This window comes from Molothrus aeneus, chromosome 9, assembly GCF_037042795.1.
Source record: "Molothrus aeneus isolate 106 chromosome 9, BPBGC_Maene_1.0, whole genome shotgun sequence".
Classification (NCBI taxonomy): domain Eukaryota; kingdom Metazoa; phylum Chordata; class Aves; order Passeriformes; family Icteridae; genus Molothrus; species Molothrus aeneus.
This window is the reverse complement of record NC_089654.1, coordinates 14,688,455-14,707,373: the sequence shown is the minus strand read 5'-3', so window position 1 is coordinate 14,707,373 and position 18,919 is coordinate 14,688,455. Positions and strand designations below refer to the sequence as shown.

General features: G+C 46.5%; 1 protein-coding gene across 1 annotated transcript in view; it reads left to right on the top strand.

Annotated features, from left to right (window-relative positions):
- Window positions 1-1,148: 1,148 nt before the first annotated feature.
- DDAH1 (dimethylarginine dimethylaminohydrolase 1) overlaps window positions 1,149-18,919 on the top strand; it is a 57,275-nt gene continuing 39,504 nt past the window's right edge. Inside the window, exon 1 of the mRNA XM_066555384.1 lies at window positions 1,149-1,459. Within this exon, the coding sequence (XP_066411481.1) occupies window positions 1,154-1,459 (306 nt within the window). The 5' untranslated portion in view covers window positions 1,149-1,153. The remainder of the gene's footprint in view (window positions 1,460-18,919) is intronic.

Here is an 18,919-nt window from a genome sequence, read left to right as displayed (position 1 = left end):
AGGCAGCTGCCTGGGTTTTGTCTGAGCTCTGAAGCGGGAACACAGAGCTGTGTGCTAGCAGGCTCCCCTCCATGACCAGAGGGACACTTGCAAAAGCCTTGCCAGCAAAAGCAGAGCTGGAAGGAAAATTCATATTCCTTCTTTTTTTCTTGTCTGCTCTGGTGAGGACAAACCGTGAAGGTACCTGGGTGGCTCGGGAGCAGGAGCAGTGCGGCTCAGGACTGGTGCTGTGGATGCTGCCTATGGCGCGAGGTGTGGCACAAAGACTCATTTGCTGCCTGGGAGACAGAGATGTGCTCTGGCAAGGGCTGGCCATCCTCCGGGATAACCTCCAGTCAGGGTAAAACTGGAGAAAATGAAACCGAGGGAAGCACTTGTTGAGGGAAAAGTGTGCGAAATCGTGATTGTTTCAGTCCCTGAGGCAGAGGTGGAGCACAGCAGCGGTGGAAAGCACACAGAGGTGGAAACCTTAACAGTATGAAGGAGTGGGAGCAGGTGGACACGCTCTGCCGGTGAGTGCCCTGTAGAAAGCCATGACATGAGAGCCGCCTGGGCTTATTTCCTGAGGATTTGTATTTGGAACTGCCCTTGTCATGGGATATTCTTCCTTTGGTCACCCACATGAACCCCCTGGTCTTCAGCTGTGCCACCAGGGACGGAGAAGGCAGCGGTAAGGGCTCGCAGGTGGCCAAGCCAAGGCACTCTCGAGCCCGAGGGTCATCAACCTTCCCCTTGCCCACCCCAGCTGGAACGAATGTAAGAATGCGCCTGGACGCGGGGATAGAGCGCTGTCAGCACAGCCGTGCCCCTGCCCAGATCTAGCGGAACGCGGCCGCCCCGCCCCGCCGCCCTCAGGCCACACGCGCGGCCGGCCGGGCCCGCCCGTACAGGTAAGCGGCGCCGCGCGGGGGGCGGCCAATGGCGCGGCCCGGCCGCCGCCGCCAGCCAATGGGGGCGCGGCGGCGGCGGCCCCATGGAAATGTGCCTGGTGGGGAGCCAATGGGGCGCGGCCGGGCCGCGGGCGGCGCTTTATGCGCTGCCAGCGCCGGCGGCGGCCGCGCGTCCCTCGTTCCTCTCCGCCGTTCCCTCGTCCCCCTCCGCCGTCCCCGCCGCGCGTCCCCCGCGTCCCTCTCCGCCGTCCCCGCCGCGCAGCATGGCCGGGCTGGGCGGCGGCCTCGCCGCCTTCGGGCGCTGCACGCACGCCGTGGTGCGGGCGCTGCCCGAGTCGCTGTGCCGGCAGGCGCTGCGCAGCGTGGCGGGCCCCGAGGTAGACTTCGCCCGCGCGGAGAGGGAGTATCAGCTGTACGTGGGTGTGCTGCGGGGCAAGCTGGGGCTGCAGGTGCTGGAGCTGCCGGCCGACGAGAGCCTCCCCGACTGCGTCTTCGTGGAGGATGTGGCCGTGGTCTGCGAGGAGACGGCGCTGCTCACCCGCCCGGGCGCGCCCAGCCGCCGGAAGGAGGTGAGGGGAGGTGAGGGTGAGCTGCGGTGCGGTGCGGTGCTATGGGGTGCGATGCCTGCGCAGGTGAGCTCGGGGCGGCCGCGCTGTCGGGCGTGTCCCCGGGCCCGCCCAGCCCCTGGCGGGAGCGGCTGAGCGGGGACCGCGCTCGGAGCCGCAGCCCTGCCCGGCGGGAGCGGCCCCGCGCCGCGGCTCAGCCCGGTACCCGCGGCCGGTAGCCGAGCTCGCTGTGCGGCGGAGCCCCGCTGTGCTGGGCTCACTGTGGAGCGATGCTCTGCTCCTGGAGACAAGTGGATGGACAGTGTAAACTATGACTCATCCATTCTGGGGCGTGCGGGCTTTCGCTCCGTGTCAGCGTGCCCAGTCCGTCCAGCGGGAAGGGTCGCTGGCGGCTTGTGCGGGTTTGTGACCACGGTGCAGCCTTGCTCTGTCCACAAACCCCATATTCGGTACACGTTGAACCCGAGCTAAGCCCCAGGCAGTGCATCACTGATACCTGTGGTAATTGTATGTACCGGCCTGCGCACAAGAGCTGGTATGTGTTTTGCTGTACTTGGTGTCAGCCTAATGCCCTTGAACCTGATGTCGCCTTCCTTGTGAAACCATTGCAGGCTCCCTGCATGTATGGGGGACACAGGCCATTGGAGAGAGGTGTGGTGGATGCACACCCACAGGAGCCTTACTTTAGGTTTTCTTAGTACTTTCTAAATGTCTTCAGCCCATTCATAAATTAGTTTCATCAGGCAGTGCATGCATTGAAGTGCCACCCAGTTATCTTCTCAATGAGCAGTGACGGTCTGCCTTCCTGTAAGCATCTTTTAATGTAACCCTTCTCATGTCTCTTTCAGTTCCCATCATTGGTACCATAGTGCATTGTGAGATCCACAGGCCTGTGCTGTTCTGCCTGTGGGACAGGCCACTAGCTCTAGTACAGCAATAGCTCCTCTTGCTTTTGGGGTATTTTACATAGCGCCTTTCTCTTATCACTTACAAAGTTTTCTTAAATTCTCCCCAGCAGTGTAGTATCTGACATACTGTGTACAACTTGTACACGTGCACTTCTTGTGCATAACCATGTGTATTTACTCTTTGTAACACCCTGAATGCTCTTTACAGTGACAGCACCAGAGTAAAGTGTTTACTACATGCTACTCTCAGAAGCAGCTGTTTCTTAGCCAGAGTCCAAGCGAGTTTTCACTGGTCCTTCCCATGACACGCTGATGTGTAGCTCTGTGAGTCCTGCTGCCATCTGTACCATTTCCCCTTCAGGAGGAGGGATTTACTTCTGTCCATGACTGACTTGTCCAGGCAGAGTTACAAACAAGAGAGAGACAGAGCTTTCAGGCATAATTTGAATATTATTAGTGTTCTTGAATGATGGAGCAATCACTTCCCCTGAGTTTTCTATGAAATAAAACAAAAAAAAAAATGAACAAGTATCCTTTTAAAGTTATGTCAATGCATGACACTGCAGTGTAGTCCTTGTCTGAACATTTAACTCCTATTTGCAACAATTCTTCCTCCTGGTAACATCATTACAGCAGTGCCTTGTGGAAGGAGGGAGAAGGGGCTCATTTGTGCAGGATGCTACCTGCCTATTCCTGATCTCTGTCCTCTCCAAGGCATCCTCCCCTTCCCAAGTGGTTACTGTCAGTTTTGTTTATCTGGAGTGTCTGTGTTGAGTAGTTGGTGACCAGGATGTCATATGAAAACAGTGAAATGGCAAAGGCTCTAGAAAGCAGGAATGCACACATGCCTACCCAGAGCTCTGTGTGCTGTGACAGTGTGTGCCTTGGACATCTTTGCAAACATCTATTGTAATGTCACTTTCATAGAGCCCCCAGAAAGAGCTGCATGTTGTAGTTGCATGAGATGCTGTTTCCTAGTGTATCCAAAGCTTCTCTGCTCTTACTGCCTCCAACTTTGGCTCTGGAGGTATCAACCACAGGTGCTCAGGAAGTCCAGGCACTGAGATATGTGGGCACCCTGTGCTGAGGGAGCCCAGCAGCTGCTCCTGACCCTCCTGCTGATCCCAGTGAGTGTCTGTTAGCAGCCTCCCAGGATAGTTTTCTGCGGTTTATGTTCAGTCTCTGAATTCCCCACTGAGATAGTTACTGGAGTCTGGTGGCAAGTGATGTTGCTGTAGGGTCTGTCCTACCATCTGTCCTGTCAAATCTGCCTTTATCAGTGACCCAGAGGAGACTGAGGCATCTTTATTGAGCTGTGAGTGGCCCCAAACTGGGGCAAGGTGAGAAGTGATACTATTGAGGTCTAGGCTATGCAGAGGGTCCTTACCAGGCTGAAGAAAGGGGCTGACCCATGGAGACCTCATGGCTGAACAGGGACAGGTGCCAAGTGCTGCCCCAGGAAAGGAAGGATCCTACATCTGTTGGCTGTTATGAAAGTGAACCAAGGCTGTTGCAGTGCACTGTCACTTGCACTGGGTGACAGGGAAGGAGGGTGTATGCAAGCTGCGTAAGCACTGGTTTCTCAAACTGCAATCTCTTATTCTTTTTATGTAACATAAGTGCAAACCCATGAATATTTTAGCAGTACAGTTGGTGTATGCTTGGCTTAACCCAGTAAAGCCCAACTCCTGATCATGCACTCCTGAGCTGGGCCTCTCTATAAAGCAGGACTCAGCTGGACTTGCCTTACTGGTCTCTTAACTGTTGGATGTATTTTTGTCCAGGGCAGGCAGGGGCAGAGGAGGAAGGAAAGGATGAGGGTCATAGAGCACCATTTCTGCAAGTAATTAATAGAGGGAGGGTTTGTGTCCAGGAAGCCTGCCAAACAGGCATGTGGAAGGTTGAGCTCTGAAGCCTAGTCAGACCAGTGAAAATTGATGAGCACAGGGGATTGCTGAGGTGCATCCCAAACACAGCAGCCTGGTTGCATACACAGCTGGAGCAGTGCTGTTTCAGGTGTGTTGTGCCTTCTGATAAACTGTCTGCCAGATGCATGTACTGAGCAGCACTGTCTTAATCTCCTCTGTTTCATGCTACTGAAAACCTAAAATTCAGTATTCAGGAAGGATCCAGCTTTTTCTTTCACTGACTAGACTCCTTATTCAGAAGGCTTGTCACCAATTACGGTAACACTATGCAGTAGACAAATTTCTGCAGTAGTTTGTAATAGCATTGATTGAGCTTTCAGGCTTTATAGATATTGCTTATCCCCCCAGCAACACTGGATTCTTTACTGGTTGTCTGTCTGGAACAAAACAAAATAAAATCTAGGGTTATGTCTGTTCTTGCTCCAAGTTATTGTAAGGAGAAAAAAAAGAATTGAATTAAATTTGGTCATGTTCAGGCAGTGCTGGGAAAGAGCCCAGTATTTTTTTAGTAAAGTAGAAAAATTAGTCATGCATTTAATGATTTGTTTGCAAATCGGACTTATTTCAAGGCATTATGTGTCTGTGTTATAAGCTTCTGAAGTTACTTTAAAATTCATAGTTTCTGTGGAGTTTTGATTTGGCAGAAAGGTAAAGGCTTTTGAAGTAAGCCAAAGGTAGATTGCTCATATGTCTAAACTAGTGTTTTGCTTAGCTCTGTGCAGTCACCAGTGCACTTGATGCTTAAGTTGAGTAAGTCCAGTGGAAATGTTGTGATCATTGAGTGGAAATGTTGTGATCGTTGATCAGATTGCCAGTTCCAGCACCTTTTGTTCCAGCAGTATGTTCTCAATTGTTTATTCCTCCTGTATAAACTGTCAACGTCACCTTCTGCATACAGCAGGGTTAGTTGCTGTGAAGGGCCCTCATCAGCACATTGCTCTTGCTGCCTAAGTTGTCTTAATGTGCTTGGGATAGCACAAAACAGCATTTCTACCATTTCTGTGCTTATGCAGACAGATGGAAACCCAAAAGCTCAGCAAAATAAACCCACACTGACCTGGCCTCTTCTCAGCTGCCAAATAGAGAATGGAGAATTAGTTGGTGCTGGGAAAACTACAGGAGCTGCTGCAGAAGCGCTCAGTGTATTTCCTTCCTTGGTTAAGAGGAAACTTCTACCCAAGACTTTTGTTATTCCCTACACCCCCAAGACACACTGGGAACACTTGTGACTGCATTCATGTGGTGTAGGAAAGCTGGTCCTTCAGCAGTGAGGGACAGAATAAGCAGTGAAGGACTGTGTTTGTCAAACCCATCCTCTCAACAAGAATGGGAGAAACCACCTAATTGCCTTTTCAACATCTCTTGGTATCTCTTCCCAAATCTACTTGCTGTGTGGCAGGATTTTGTCGACAGCCCATCCTGTGCTGGGCCAGGTAACCTGCTCCTCAGTTCTGAGCACCCTCAGGTGCCGCCCCCTCACACCCTGTAGAGCCTCTGCATGGCTGTGTAGCTGTGTATGAGCCATAGCTTGCAGCCTGCACTGGCCCCTTGTCCCAGCTGCAGCTTACTGCTTGCAGGGATAGTTCTCACACCAGGAGGTAGATGTTTCTAAAAAAAACAGAGGGCAAAAAGAGTTTAGTAAGTTATTTATGTATTGTATGCACTGAGGTAATACAGCATAGCTGCTGCTAAATGCAAGACACTTTTTCCACTTTCTCTGTAGGTATAGATGGTCCTGCAGGTTAATGATGTCTGTTTCAAAGTAATAGAAAAGCTAGGCTCAGGAGAGAGATTTAAGGCTCTGCTGGGCTCCTGAACTTAATTAAGTTATGGGGGTTTTGTTTTACAGCATACACCCATGAGCCTTTAGAATCCTTTAGGTTTGAGAAGACCTTTAAGATTGTAGAGTCCAAATGTTAAGCCAGCACTGCTGAGTCTGCCACTAAACCATGTCCCTGAGTGTCCCATCTATGCATCCTTCAAATACCTCCTGGGATGGTTATTCCACTACTTCCTTGAGCAGCCCAAAGCTTTACAACCTTTTCAGTGAAGAAATTTTCCCTAACATCCAATCTAAACCTCCCCTGGTGCAAGCTGAGGGCCTTCCCCTGTTGCTTCTGATCGGGGAGGTGAGACTAATTCCCACCTCACTACAACCCCTTTCAGGTATCTGTAAAGTGATCAGGTCCCCTCTGAGCCTCCTTTCCTTCAGACCGAGCCCCCCTGGCTCCCTCAGCTGCTCCTCACAGAACCTGTGCTCCAGACCCTTCCCCAGCTCCACTGTCCTTGTCTGGGCTCACTCCAGCCCCTCAGTGTCTTCCCTGAACTGAGGGCCCCAGAACTGGACACAGCCCTCGGGGTGTGGCCCCACCATTGCTGAGCACAGGGGACAATCCCTGCCCTGCTCCTGCTGGCCCCACCATTGCTGACACAGCAATGGCCATTGGCCTCTTGGCCACCTGGGCACAGCTGGGTCATGTTCATGTTCAGCTGCTGCCAACCAGGGTCCCCAGGTCCTTCTCCACAGGCAGCTTTCCAGACACCCTGTCCCAAGGCTGTTGTGCTGCATGGGCTTGTTGTGACCCAAATGGAGGATCCAGCACTTGGTATTGGTGAACTCATAGAAGTGGCCTTGGCTCATTGATCCAGCCTGTCCAGACCCCTCTGGAGAGCCTGACTAGCTACAGGCAGTTCAGTAATGCCTCCCAAGGATTTTATCAACCAGTCCCTTAAACAGGCCAATTTCTCCAATAATCAAAAATTATTTCATTATTTCTGTTCCCAGGGTGGCCTTCAGCCACCAGATCACTCACCAGTCCTTCTCTGTTAGTAATCACCATATCCAGAGGGACCTAACACATCGGTAACCCTTTGCTGCCACATTGATCTGCATCCCCTGCTTCCACTGAGACAGCAAATGGCTGTCTCAGCAGCCTCACTAAACACAGCATCCCTCAAACATTGGTGTGCTGCCCCCAGGCTTATCTCCAGTTAGCCTGGTTTTTATCTCTTTTTCTTTTCAAATCTAGTTTAAAACTCTAGTTAAAACTCTAGGGCTCAATGAGCCCTGCTAACTCCTTTGCAAGGAGAGAGACAAGTGTCTCCAGCAGGCCTGCTGTTGTGTAAACCTACCCATTATCAAAACCCAAAATTCTGCTGGTGGCACCAGGCTCAGAGCCAGGTATTGATCTGCTGGCTCTCTCATTTCTGCACTCATCACTCCCTGCAGTTACAAAGCTGAAGGGAAATACTGCTTGTGCTCCTGATCCCTTAATGAGTTGTCCCAAGGCTCTGAGGTCGCCCTGAGACTTCATTGCTGCACACCTGAAAAATCAGTATCAGGGGATATCAGTAAAGGGAGGAAGCTTTCTCTTCCATCTTTAACCAGGCCCCAGGGGGGCAGCAGGCTTCCCTGACAAGTGGGTCTGGTCTGCATGGGGTGCCTTCTGTTCCCTTCAGAAGGGAGTCTCCTCTCTCATGTCAGTGGCCTCTTTTTTCCCTTTCTGGTGGCAGTTTTGATGCTGACTAAAGCTCAGAGACACCTCCAAGCTGGATGAACCAAGCAGAGGAGCTCCTGTACTGGGCACCCCTCCCACAGGGATGCTCAGTGCTGCTGGCCAGCTCTGGGGGAAGAGCAGGGCACTCCCTGCAGCCCAGCTCAGGGTGACAATGTGCTCCCACTGAGCTCTGTCTGGGCAGCTCTGTCAGTCATGTGGGTGCAGAGCTTAGCGAGGCTGTGGCTTTCTGCTCCCTGGTTGAGCTGGCACTGTCAGGAATCTGTCTCCTTTCCATGGAGGATTAGCACTGGCTGGTCACTAGAGAAGCAAGAGATTAAATGTTTTATTACCATTTAAAATAATTCATGGTTCTTTAAACTGTCACACAAATTGTGGCAGTCCTTTGTTTTCACTAACCCTTTTGCACATCCTTATTGTGCTTTACCCTTGATGACCCAGACCACCTTGGTATTCCACCTCAAAAACTTGTGATAGAAAGCACAGAGGTTACCACAGTGTAATTGCTTAGTACTTAAAACAGCAGGTTTGTAAACTTGGGCAAACACTTTACATGAAGGCTGACAAAAATTGGGGATGTCACTAGGTACCTTTCCACCTTCTTATTAGATTGGAGTTTTTAATACCTTTCCTATTCTATACTGAGCCATATATACATATGCCTGTAGCCTATCTTTTTCATCACGTTCTCTGTCTAACCTTACAATTAGAGTGAAAGCATGCAAGATACTGTCAGCATTTTTTCTGTCATTCTGAAAGCAAGTTAAGTAGTACCAGCCAGACTTTGGATAAGATGCATACCTGCGTTTTAATGTGTGATTTGGTTGTTCTTTGGACCTATAATTGGCAAACCCAAATGTAATGATCTTCTACAAACTTAGTGTCACTTGGAGACTTTCTCCAGAATGGTGTGTGATGCCCATCATGGGTTACAGAAGGCAGTGAAGTAACTGATACCAGAATCTGCTTCAGTATTTTATCATATCAATATGTTAATTTTCATTGTATTCTGTATTAGTATATAAATTAAATGAAAAGCATGCAGTAGAGGAGAAAAGTTTCTTAAACAGTACTGAGAAGTTTAAAAAAACCCCATTCATTTAGGCAACATCAGGTAGACCTTTATCAGGAGCCAGTGTAATTATCAGTATACATAAGAATGGGTGTTTTAGCCTCCTAAAGCAGACTATTTAAAAAATCATCTGCTTCACAGTTTAAGTGATGCCTTGTGGTTTGGGCATGTGGTTCTTTGGTCTTAAAGATCATTGCTGATGTAGCTCTGACCCTGCATTAATAAGGCTAACACTTTGGATGAACTGGCTATGCCAAGAACTGAATTTTTTCATTTTCAATTTTCCTTCTGTGATCCCCTATTTAATGAAAATGTTAGGAAGTAGCTTCTAGTCAGATCAATATAAGTGGACTGTATTCATTATAATTGATTTCTATTTATAGAAATGTAAAACAATCTTTAAGAACAGTCCAGGAGCAGCTTGGGTTTCATGCTTTTCTAGTAGAAGCCATATTTAGACCTTGTTATTGAATTGTGATGTCAGGATTCTCAGAAATATCCCAGTTGCTGACCAGAAGATTAAAAAAAGTCAGAACCCAAATTAAGTGCCTGTTTTTTAATCTCTTGTGGATACTTGATTATTATTGTGCAAGCCTGATGTCAGCTTCTGTACTTTGTTAATCGCGGTTCCTTTAGCTGTGATAAATAGCCCTTGGTGATCTTATGGTTCGGTGCAAATGCTAAGTGGTTAAAGGTTCCAAAGAACCATAAGCACTTCCACCAAGTAAAAAGATCCTTTGCTGCTGCTCTGACTTATACATATGGCTTGGAGCTACCCTGAACTTTCTACTTGGACTTTCAAATTAAACCAAAATAGTTGATGTTTTGTAGCTTTTTGTTTATGTATTTTGGTTTGTTTTGGGGTTTTTTTGCTTGTTTTTTTGTTTGGGTTTTTTTTTTTTTGTAACTGCCTTACTTAAAAGCATTTCAAAAACTAGTTTACCACAGCCACTTCTGGAGTTGTGGTTTCAAGATTCAAAGGGGGGTTCATAACATCCCCAGTATAGTCTGCCTGATCAGTTGTGTGCTTAAACTTCTTGTCTCTCATCATCCCTCTTAGTGGGGTGACTGGGGCATGCAATTCTTCAGCAAGACTGGCTGATCTTAGTACGGGTATTTTTCATTAAAATAAATGCATGCAGACTTTCATTTCTACCACTATTACTGGTTATTTTGAAGTGATTCTGGAGCAGGTACTCTGCCTCTGCTGCAGGCTCAGCATGGCTCTGCTGAGGATGCTGTGGAAGTGACTTTAATAGCAGGTTTTAACTTGCAATACTCCATTCATGCTGAATATTTAGTGAGCTTAGCAGCTCAGTCTGGGAAAGCAGTCTCTATGCTTGTGTTTGTCAGTTTTCAGAGTATTTCTTGTCTTTGTCAAAAGTTTCCTAGTAAATAGTGCTGGATCAAAAATGTAGACCTGGTCATTAAATGCTGACCTGAAATGAATGTTATGTATACAAAACAGTGTTAATTAATCATAAGTTCCACCAGTACACATACACATCTGTGTGGAAGTCATTGTTTATGGCAGGTGTGCCAACCAGAGGTTGTGACTACAGAAAATACTTTCCTACCAAGAAAGACATTACTGTCAGTAATTACTGATCATTCATCCCTTTGAAAAGTAAACCATTCTGCTTTTTTGGTATTTATTATAGAAGCATATCCCTTATCAAGTTTATGGTGTAAGAGAGCTTCACTCTTGGTGTCAGATCTGGTCAGTCACAGTTGTAGGGTGAAGATAAATGATGTACCCAGAGCATCAGGTGACAATATCTTTGATTGCTGCCCCTTTTATAGCAGCATCAGGAGTTTGTCTTCCAGAAAAAAGAGTGAAATGTCTTATGGCTGAGCTGTACCTGAGTCAGGTCTTGCATTCATCCAAGGCCAGTGATCACCTATACCACTCTGATGTGCTGTTTTTCTGTCTCAGAGTAAATATTAAAACCATGCAAGTAGATAAAAATCATCTCATTCACGACTTGCAGAACTCATTTTCATGTCAATCGCAATTCAGTATTTGGCATCATCTTTGAAAAGGGATTGTGATAATTTGTTTCTGGAGGGTTCATTATGTATGTTCACAGCAAAGGATCTGGCTATCCACGCCTGTCTCCGGATGCCAACTGAAGTTCTCTGGCAAGATGAAATCATCTATCTCAGCTCAGTCCCAGCTGGCCACTGAAGCAAACCAAAACAAAACTGCTACATAATTGGACACTGTTGACAGAGTTGTGATTGATTTTGCATTTCTCTTTGCTTTTTCTGAGGCTTTTAATGTGAGAGCTGTCAGGAAGCTGAATCCTGTATCTCAGAAAGGGTGATGCTGCAGGATAATAATCCTGCTCGTGCAAATGTCTCTGCATTTCAGTGTGGTTGATGTCCTTTGAGCTGCAGGCCAGCAGCCATGGAGATGGTCATCTCCATGCAAACCCAAGCTAGAAAGACAAGTGTTTTTGACCTGCTCTCCAGAAATAGCAAGCTATGTTTTAAAAAATAATTTAAATGTTAGTGGTAAAATGCAGACCATGCCTCTGTGTAGAAGTAGAGACATTTAGCAGCCCTATAGGAGTTAATTTTTTCAAATATTAAAAGCACTTTGAAGCATTTCACCTACTGAAGTACTGAGTGTGTCTGTCATCGCTGTGTTTAAAATAGTAAAAGTGATGAATCTCACGTTCTTCTGACATTTTACAGAGGAGAGGTGGCATGGCTATTGCTGGTCACTAGGTATTCACTGAAGTTTAATTCACTTGTTCTTTGAACCTGCTAAAAGACTCTAATGGAAATACTTGTGCCTGTGCTAGCAAGAGCTGGAGCGAGCTCTTGAGAGGCAAAAATGAGCTGATAGAAACAATAGATAGTGATGGAGGATGATATGAATGGAATGCATGTATTTTCCAGTAGAAAAGTCTCATTGAGGTCTTCTGCAAAGTTTGCCAGGTTTTTTTGCAAGGTGGTTTTGGGTGACTCCTGTAGCCAATACTCCTGTATTCAGAAATTTCAAACTATGGTGCTTCCTTGGAGCAGAGGGTGTTGGACAAGAAGGTGGCACAAGGTTGTCATAACCCTTTTCCACATTCCTTCTGGCTGCAGCAGCTTGAAATGTGTGCAGAGAAATCTGATTTTAGTGTAGGTTTCCAAAAGAAATCAGGCAGACACTACTCTGGTGTTGCCCTTACTGATATTTGTCCAATAGTTCTCGATCCCTTTGATCTGAAAGGTAGCCCCACCACCACCAGTGCAAGGAAAAGTCAGGGCAGAAGTCAGTGTAGGAGAGGCTTGCTGTCAAAGAAAGGGGTGGGCAGTGACCTGACTGTCTGTGTGGGGGAGAGCCCTTGTCAGCACTCCATGTATCATACAGGATGCCATGTCTTCACTGATGCTGGCATTCCAACTGGGAAAATCTAATCCATACAAAATGGAGCTTCTGCATTGCCATACAGAAATCTCTTATTTTTATGATCCTTAAAGCAAATGTTTCTGTTCTGGATTGTGATCTTATTGTCACATAAGATAATGTAAAATTAATAAACCATAATAAACATATAATAATAAATAATAAACCAACATATAATAAACACATAATAAAGCAACCAGCCTGCCTTGACCAGAGAGCTCTGGCTTAGGACAGTTCCTTCTAGATCAGCACTGTATACCTCCAGTATTGCTGAATGGCCATTTTCTTGACTTGGCTCAAATGATTATTCATCTGGATCTGAAATGCTGTGTGAGGTTCTGGTTACCCATTTTGGAAATGTAGAATAAGCAGAAAAGGTGTGTGGATGGATGAGAAGACCTTGCTGCAGTGTAGGACTGTTCCTGGATGAAGCAACACTAATTAGATAAATGCCTTCAGCTCAAAGTTATTCTGGGGAGGGGAGAAATAGGAGAGTTCTACAATATCTCAGATGGTACAGAGTAAATGAACTGGGACTGACAGTATGGAAATGACATCCAGAGCAATACCTGGGCAGCAGATTCCAGCAGAAGGAAGTTCTTTGTCATGTAGTGCACAACTGAACTGTCAGAGTCATTGCCAGGATGTTGCAAGGTTGGGGGGTGGGGGGGACAAAAGTACAGCTGGATGTCAGCTGTGAAAGAGATATCCATCAATAGCTGTTTTAACTCTTTGATCCAGATGCAATAGCTGGCTTTGGAAATACGTGCATTGCCTCTTACAATAAGCTGGGCAAAATATACTGGGGCCAGCAGCACTCTGTGCTTGTTCTCTGTGCTTGTTCCCTTCAGCTCTCAGTGCTGGCTGCTGCTGGAGTCAGGCTGCTGGGAAATGCAGTCTCTGTGAGCCTTAAGCTGTTCATGTATTATGAATAAGCTGTAATACTGATAGCTGTTCAGCACACTCCTAGTGAGTCGCTTGCTGTGATCCTGAAGGTCAGAGCTGTTCCAAGCAGTGCCTGTTTGGGAGGCAGATGCCCTGTCTTTACCTTGCATGGATCCTGCTGGTGTTTTCCTCCCACCTGGCAAGGGAAGACTTGTGTTCAGCCTTAATCAGGGTGTCCAGTGGCATAAGATGGGCCATCACTAGCACCAGCAATGGGTGGTTTGTGGTCAGATGTTGATTTATTTTTTCTTCCCTGCCTCAGGATATCCATCCTAGAACTGATAGCAGGAAATGGAACGATTCCACCATGAAGACAGGCAGAGATATTTTATGTCAACAGCATAAAAGAATTCTGCAGCCCCCCCTGCCCTTAGCAAGTCAGATTAAGCCAAAGAAACAGTGCACACTTTGTAAAGCAGAGATTTCTCATTGGGAAATGTTGTTTCTAGATTTTCCACATCAGCTGTGAAAACATACTGCCATCCAAGCTTTGCAAAATGATTCTTAGAAAGGCCTAGGAGTGCATGCTTGGCAAATAGAGGTTTAATATATTGAGAGTCAGGCTTAAAGGCTTAATGTTATGGAAGAGAGTGTCCTATAAGAGCCTTTGCAGAAAGCTGCCAGGGGAGAAGAGTCTCCTGTGGACTCCTGGGATCTATTTTGTTGTGGAACAGCTGATGGCAACTGATGATCTGCTGATTTGTGCTGTGGAAACGATCAACAGGTTTTTCCTGAATAGCATTTTGTAGATTAAATGAGCCTGAAAACACCAGCATTGGTAATGGGAAATAGGTGTTCATTTTCTGGGTGCAAGGAGCCATTTGGAAATGGTGTCACTCTTTTCTGACCTTATGCTCTGGCTTCAAGGATAAAAAAAAAATTGCAGACTAGACCTGCTGGTCTTTTTATGGCTGCAAATGGCAGTAGTGGAGCTGTTTCTGGGTGGGTTTGATGAATAGCAGGCTGCCAGGAGTGGCATCTCATTGTGTCTGAGATAATGCCATGAGCAGCCTGAAAGCCATTTCTGGCAGGAGAACATCAAACCAGCTGTGCATTGTGCAGGGCTGGCTGGAGAGATTTTGCAGGAGCAGGACTAGAGCTGGCATGGCCAGGGTTGGATGGTGAGCATTTTTCTGTATTTCCAAAGTCTTCACAGACACCAGCCCATTGTGCTGAAGCCTGGTCTGGACCAAGGACATCACTGATCAGACTGGGCTCATGAGAGCCTTGGTCTCATAGGTGTTACAGGCAGGGAAGATGGGCTCTTGTGGTGCACCTCTGCTTTGGTGCCTGGCACTTGGCTGCAGTAACCCTCCCAATGGTTTTGCCTGACCCAGCAGCTGGAGCCCTGGCTCCCCTGCAGCCCACATTGCTGTGGCTCTGTGTCCTGGCCATTCAGACTGACTGGGAAGTAGCAAAAGCAAATGCAGGGGAAGATGAAACAAAGAAAGGTGTCTGTTATCCAGGCACTGAACTAAGGCACTGGTGTTTGTGGCACTGATGGGAAAATACTCCCATGGCCATCCCCTCTGCTAGCTGCAAGCATGTCCTGTCTCTCCTGGGGCTTACTGTTTCATGGTCTAACCTTGATATTTCCTGAGCATGACTTTATTCTCCTCATTTCTCCATCCTTAGGGGAACTTTGGCACAGATGTCAGCAGCCACCAGAAACCGCCAAAAGCTTTTGTGCAGTAAAGATGTGCTCTGTCCACGCTTCATCTTAAGGACTAAAGGCACTGCTTATAATTCTGCACCAGGCTTCTCTGAATTTAACCTAGTTTCCACTTTCCTTAGTTTCCTTACCCTCTATTCAAGATTGCTGCACACAAACCAGAAGCCTAATGGGAGCTTCTAAAGGTCTGCCAGTCCTCTAACATGCAGCAGTACTCCTAAAATTTCTTAAGAGGTGGGTTTGTGTTTTTCTGGATGGAATGCAAACCAAGGGCTGCTACTAATACAGTGTGTTAGGTCTTATTCAGATTAATATAAACCCTGAAACTGTGTCTAAAAATAGTGTATTGTTTTGCATTCTTGAAAGCAGATTCACCACAAACCTGCATATGCCATGAAGTGCTGTGCTGGTCACAAACTGGACTTCTAAGGAGTTGTATGAAAAGTGCTGAAAACCCATTTTAATTTTATTAGTCCTACGAAATACACATGGACAATCATGTTAAATACGGTAACACTTGGAATGAGCTGCAGCTGTGCTTCCAGTAGGAGGCACAGGATATGGGAATCATCCTAGAGAGGTGTCCATCAGAGAAGTGCAAGCATTGATTGCCTGATCTGGAGTAGGAAGGAGTATGGGGTAGCTGGATATAGATTTAGCAATTCCTTTCAGACCAGAAAGAGTGAAAGAATAAAAACAGGCAATTGGTGTGTATTCTATATGTTATGGTAGGTTCCAAGAGAAGGGACTTTTTCTTTTGACTGTAAGCCTTGTGCTTGTGACGCACATGTGTAAGTAGATGGGGCTTAATCCTCTAAGGTGCCAGTGCTTAATGTAGAGCTTGTAATCAGTCTTACTAGTTTAAAGCACTTAAACTCCTTCCTCCCTTGTGTCTGCTTACTTGCCATCTCTCTAAGCTGGTCTCATGGTCATGTTTTTCACTACTGGAAAGTCTGAGGTAGTGTGATGTTTGAGATGTGGCTGTAACTTTAAAGTATTTCTTAGCCTTAACTATTGACTAGGCAATTTTGGGCTGCAGTGTGGTGCCTGTGAAAGCATGTGGTTAATAGCACAATAGAACTCACATCCATAGTAATGTTAAATAGAGCATCTAGCAATGTGAAATATATCCTGCAATTAGTTGTAAGAACACGCTAAGTCCAATTAGAGTATAGGTCTTTAAAGAATGGATAATCTTTGCCCCTTGCTTTTTGCATTCTCTTCAAGGCTGTCACATCATTGTTGATACATCAAGCCTCTGACATGTTTCCTGTATGTGTTGGCTGCTCTAGTAATGAGATTTTCTGTAGGTTTGCCCCTTTATACCTGGTAGAAAACGGATGCACTCATTTAGTTTTTCGGGAAGACACTCCCAGAGGAGATGAGGTGGTGACTGCTGTGAAAATCAGCTCTCCTTGTCTTGCACACTCTGTCTGGTGCAAGGCAGTTACAGACAGAGGCACAAGTGATAACTCCTGTCGATGAGATCATCAACACAATGGTTTTAAAGTGTTTTAACACGCCTGAATAGCAGCTCACACCATGGTGGTGCCTGTCCTTTGACCCGTGGCCAGAGCCCTCAGTGGCAAGTACAGGCTCAGCACTTCTGAAAGTCAGGCTCTTTACTCCTGGGCCCTGTGCAGAATTTGGGATCTCAAACTAGCTATAAAACCTCATATTGGGAAGTTTTGGGCTCTGTTTCTAAACTCATCCTAAAAATATGAGCTTCCTAATGCTAGGGGTGTCATTTTCATGTTTCAAAAACGTGCTCTCACGCCCACTTCCTCTGTTTTTGCTACTGTAAGAAAGCTAAGCACAAGGCAGAGGAGCATGCAGTCACATGCTGGAGGTTGGAAAGGTGTTTGAAAGTATCTTGACTGCTGCTTGTATCAGCACAGTCTGTAGGAAGCTGCATTTTCAGTGAAAAACTAGAAGAATGTCTGAGGCTCACCCCTCTTGAAAGGTGCCAGGACCTTCCACGCTTTCCATTGAGGTCTTTACTTCATGCCAGTGGCATGGGTATACATCCAGACTCTATCTACTGCAAGGTGAGACCTGGGATGAGAAGAAGGTATTTGTTTGAATGTATCTGTATGTGACCCAAATTCTGAATTTTCAGCAAGGCTTTTTTCCCAAGCTGATCTGTCAGTAGGAATTTCATTGGTCCAGCAGTGATACCTTGAAAAATGTTCTCTGAAGTACAAGTGTGAGCTGTAGCAGCCTACAAGTGTCTGAAATATTTAGTGTGAGACATTAGTTGCACTGAGGAATGGCCTTGTCCACCTGTAGTGCAGGCTTGCATGGTAATTCAGTAGAAGAGACCAGAAAATATGGAAACTTTGGCTGCCTTAGTTCATCATGAGTAGCACTTTGAGGAACATGCATGACAGATCTGTAGATCTTGCCTGAGGCTCCTATGCAGTTTTCCCCAGCTAGGTCATCTTTATTGAAATGCTTACTGGAAGTATCCCAGGGCTCGTGGAAAACCTAATTCAGTGTACTTGGAGGGTCAGGCATTTGTTCTTTCCATAGTATTTGCTTCTCTGGAGCAAACTGCTCCCCCGCCCTACTGTGCTGGTGTCCCAAGCTGTTTTCTGGGAAGCAAATTTTTTGGTCATACCTTCAGCACTGTAGTTTCCAAATTCAGTTAATCTCAGTGGAAGCAGTCTTTGAGCATGGAAGCCAACCAGACACCCACGGCAGCACGGGGAAGAGCTATTTTAAAATTCTAAAAATTAAAAAGTGTTTTTTTCACTTGCATTCCTGGGTCTTGGCCTGAACAAGGAGTAGAGGTGCCAGAATACTGCGAGAGTGTCTGTTGTTGCAGTATGTCTGGCTGAACCAGAAGCAGGAAATTCTTGTGAGAGCCTGTCTCATCAGATTGCCAGCCAGCTCTGAGCCTTGCTGCTTGTGAGTGTGAGTTGGTGAGGTGGGAATGCGGTTTAGAGAAATATTTGAAGGTAGGTAAAATGGTTCATTGGAAGTGATAGCACAGTATGTGTGTGCAGCATGGTGGTGGTTTTCAACATAAAAACAAGAAGTGAATACATGAAGCAAACTTGCATCACCCTCCTTCTTCCAGTGGAGGAGGAAATAGGGAAAACTCTTGTATGGGTTGAGTGCTTCTCTGCCAGAACTGCTCTGCCTCTGTGCTCTGCCTTTGGGTCTCCCTCTGGCTTGAAGGGGACCAAATCCAACCCTCTGGTTCATAACTTCCTTCTTAAAACTTGTAGGTCAGGAATTTTTTCTTACCCTAGGCTAGACTCTGCTCTAAAACTTTCCATGTTGTTGTGTGCAGAGCTGCCTTGGCAGGAGCAGGGATGCAGGCACTGCAGTGAGAGTCCCAGAGTTTAAACCCCCTGACCAGCAGAATTATTCCACCTTGGCTCCATTTCAAAACTATTTAAAAGACTGTAGCCAGTCTGTGCTGCCGATTTCAGCATTACTGCTCCTGGTGGAGCTCTAACAGTGGGAGACTTTAAAGAAAAAAGACATAATGGAAACTGATTAGAAAAGTGAAGAAAGTCTTGGGATAGAATAAAGCATTGCTTAAGAAAAGGCAGGAGGGTGGGTAAGGTGAGCCCTTAAAAGGCGTGTATTCGATCACAGCAGGGCAGGAAATAGCTTTAGGAGAATTTTTTCTTTGGTCCATTCATAACCTGGTTTGTACCTCATTAACTTTCTGTTAGTGCTTTTTTTCTTCTGAAATCCAGGGTAGCTTATTTCCACTGAAGTCAATGTGAAGAGTCATTCAGCACCGAGCACATGAATCCTTTTGTGCAAATTAAACAAGAGAAGCTCCCAGTGTTGCTTTCCTGCTAAAGGATGAGAAGCACATTGAGGATGTGCTGATGATGCGTGCTTTATTTACTCCGTTTCCGTGGAGCTACAATGAGCTTCCCAGAGGTGCCTTTTCCAGGGTGCTTGCACCATTTTTCTGTAATTTACTGCATGATCAAATGACCCCTGTGAAAACAGTTGCACTCTTGCCTGTGGTTGCATTAAGCCTGTTAGATTGTT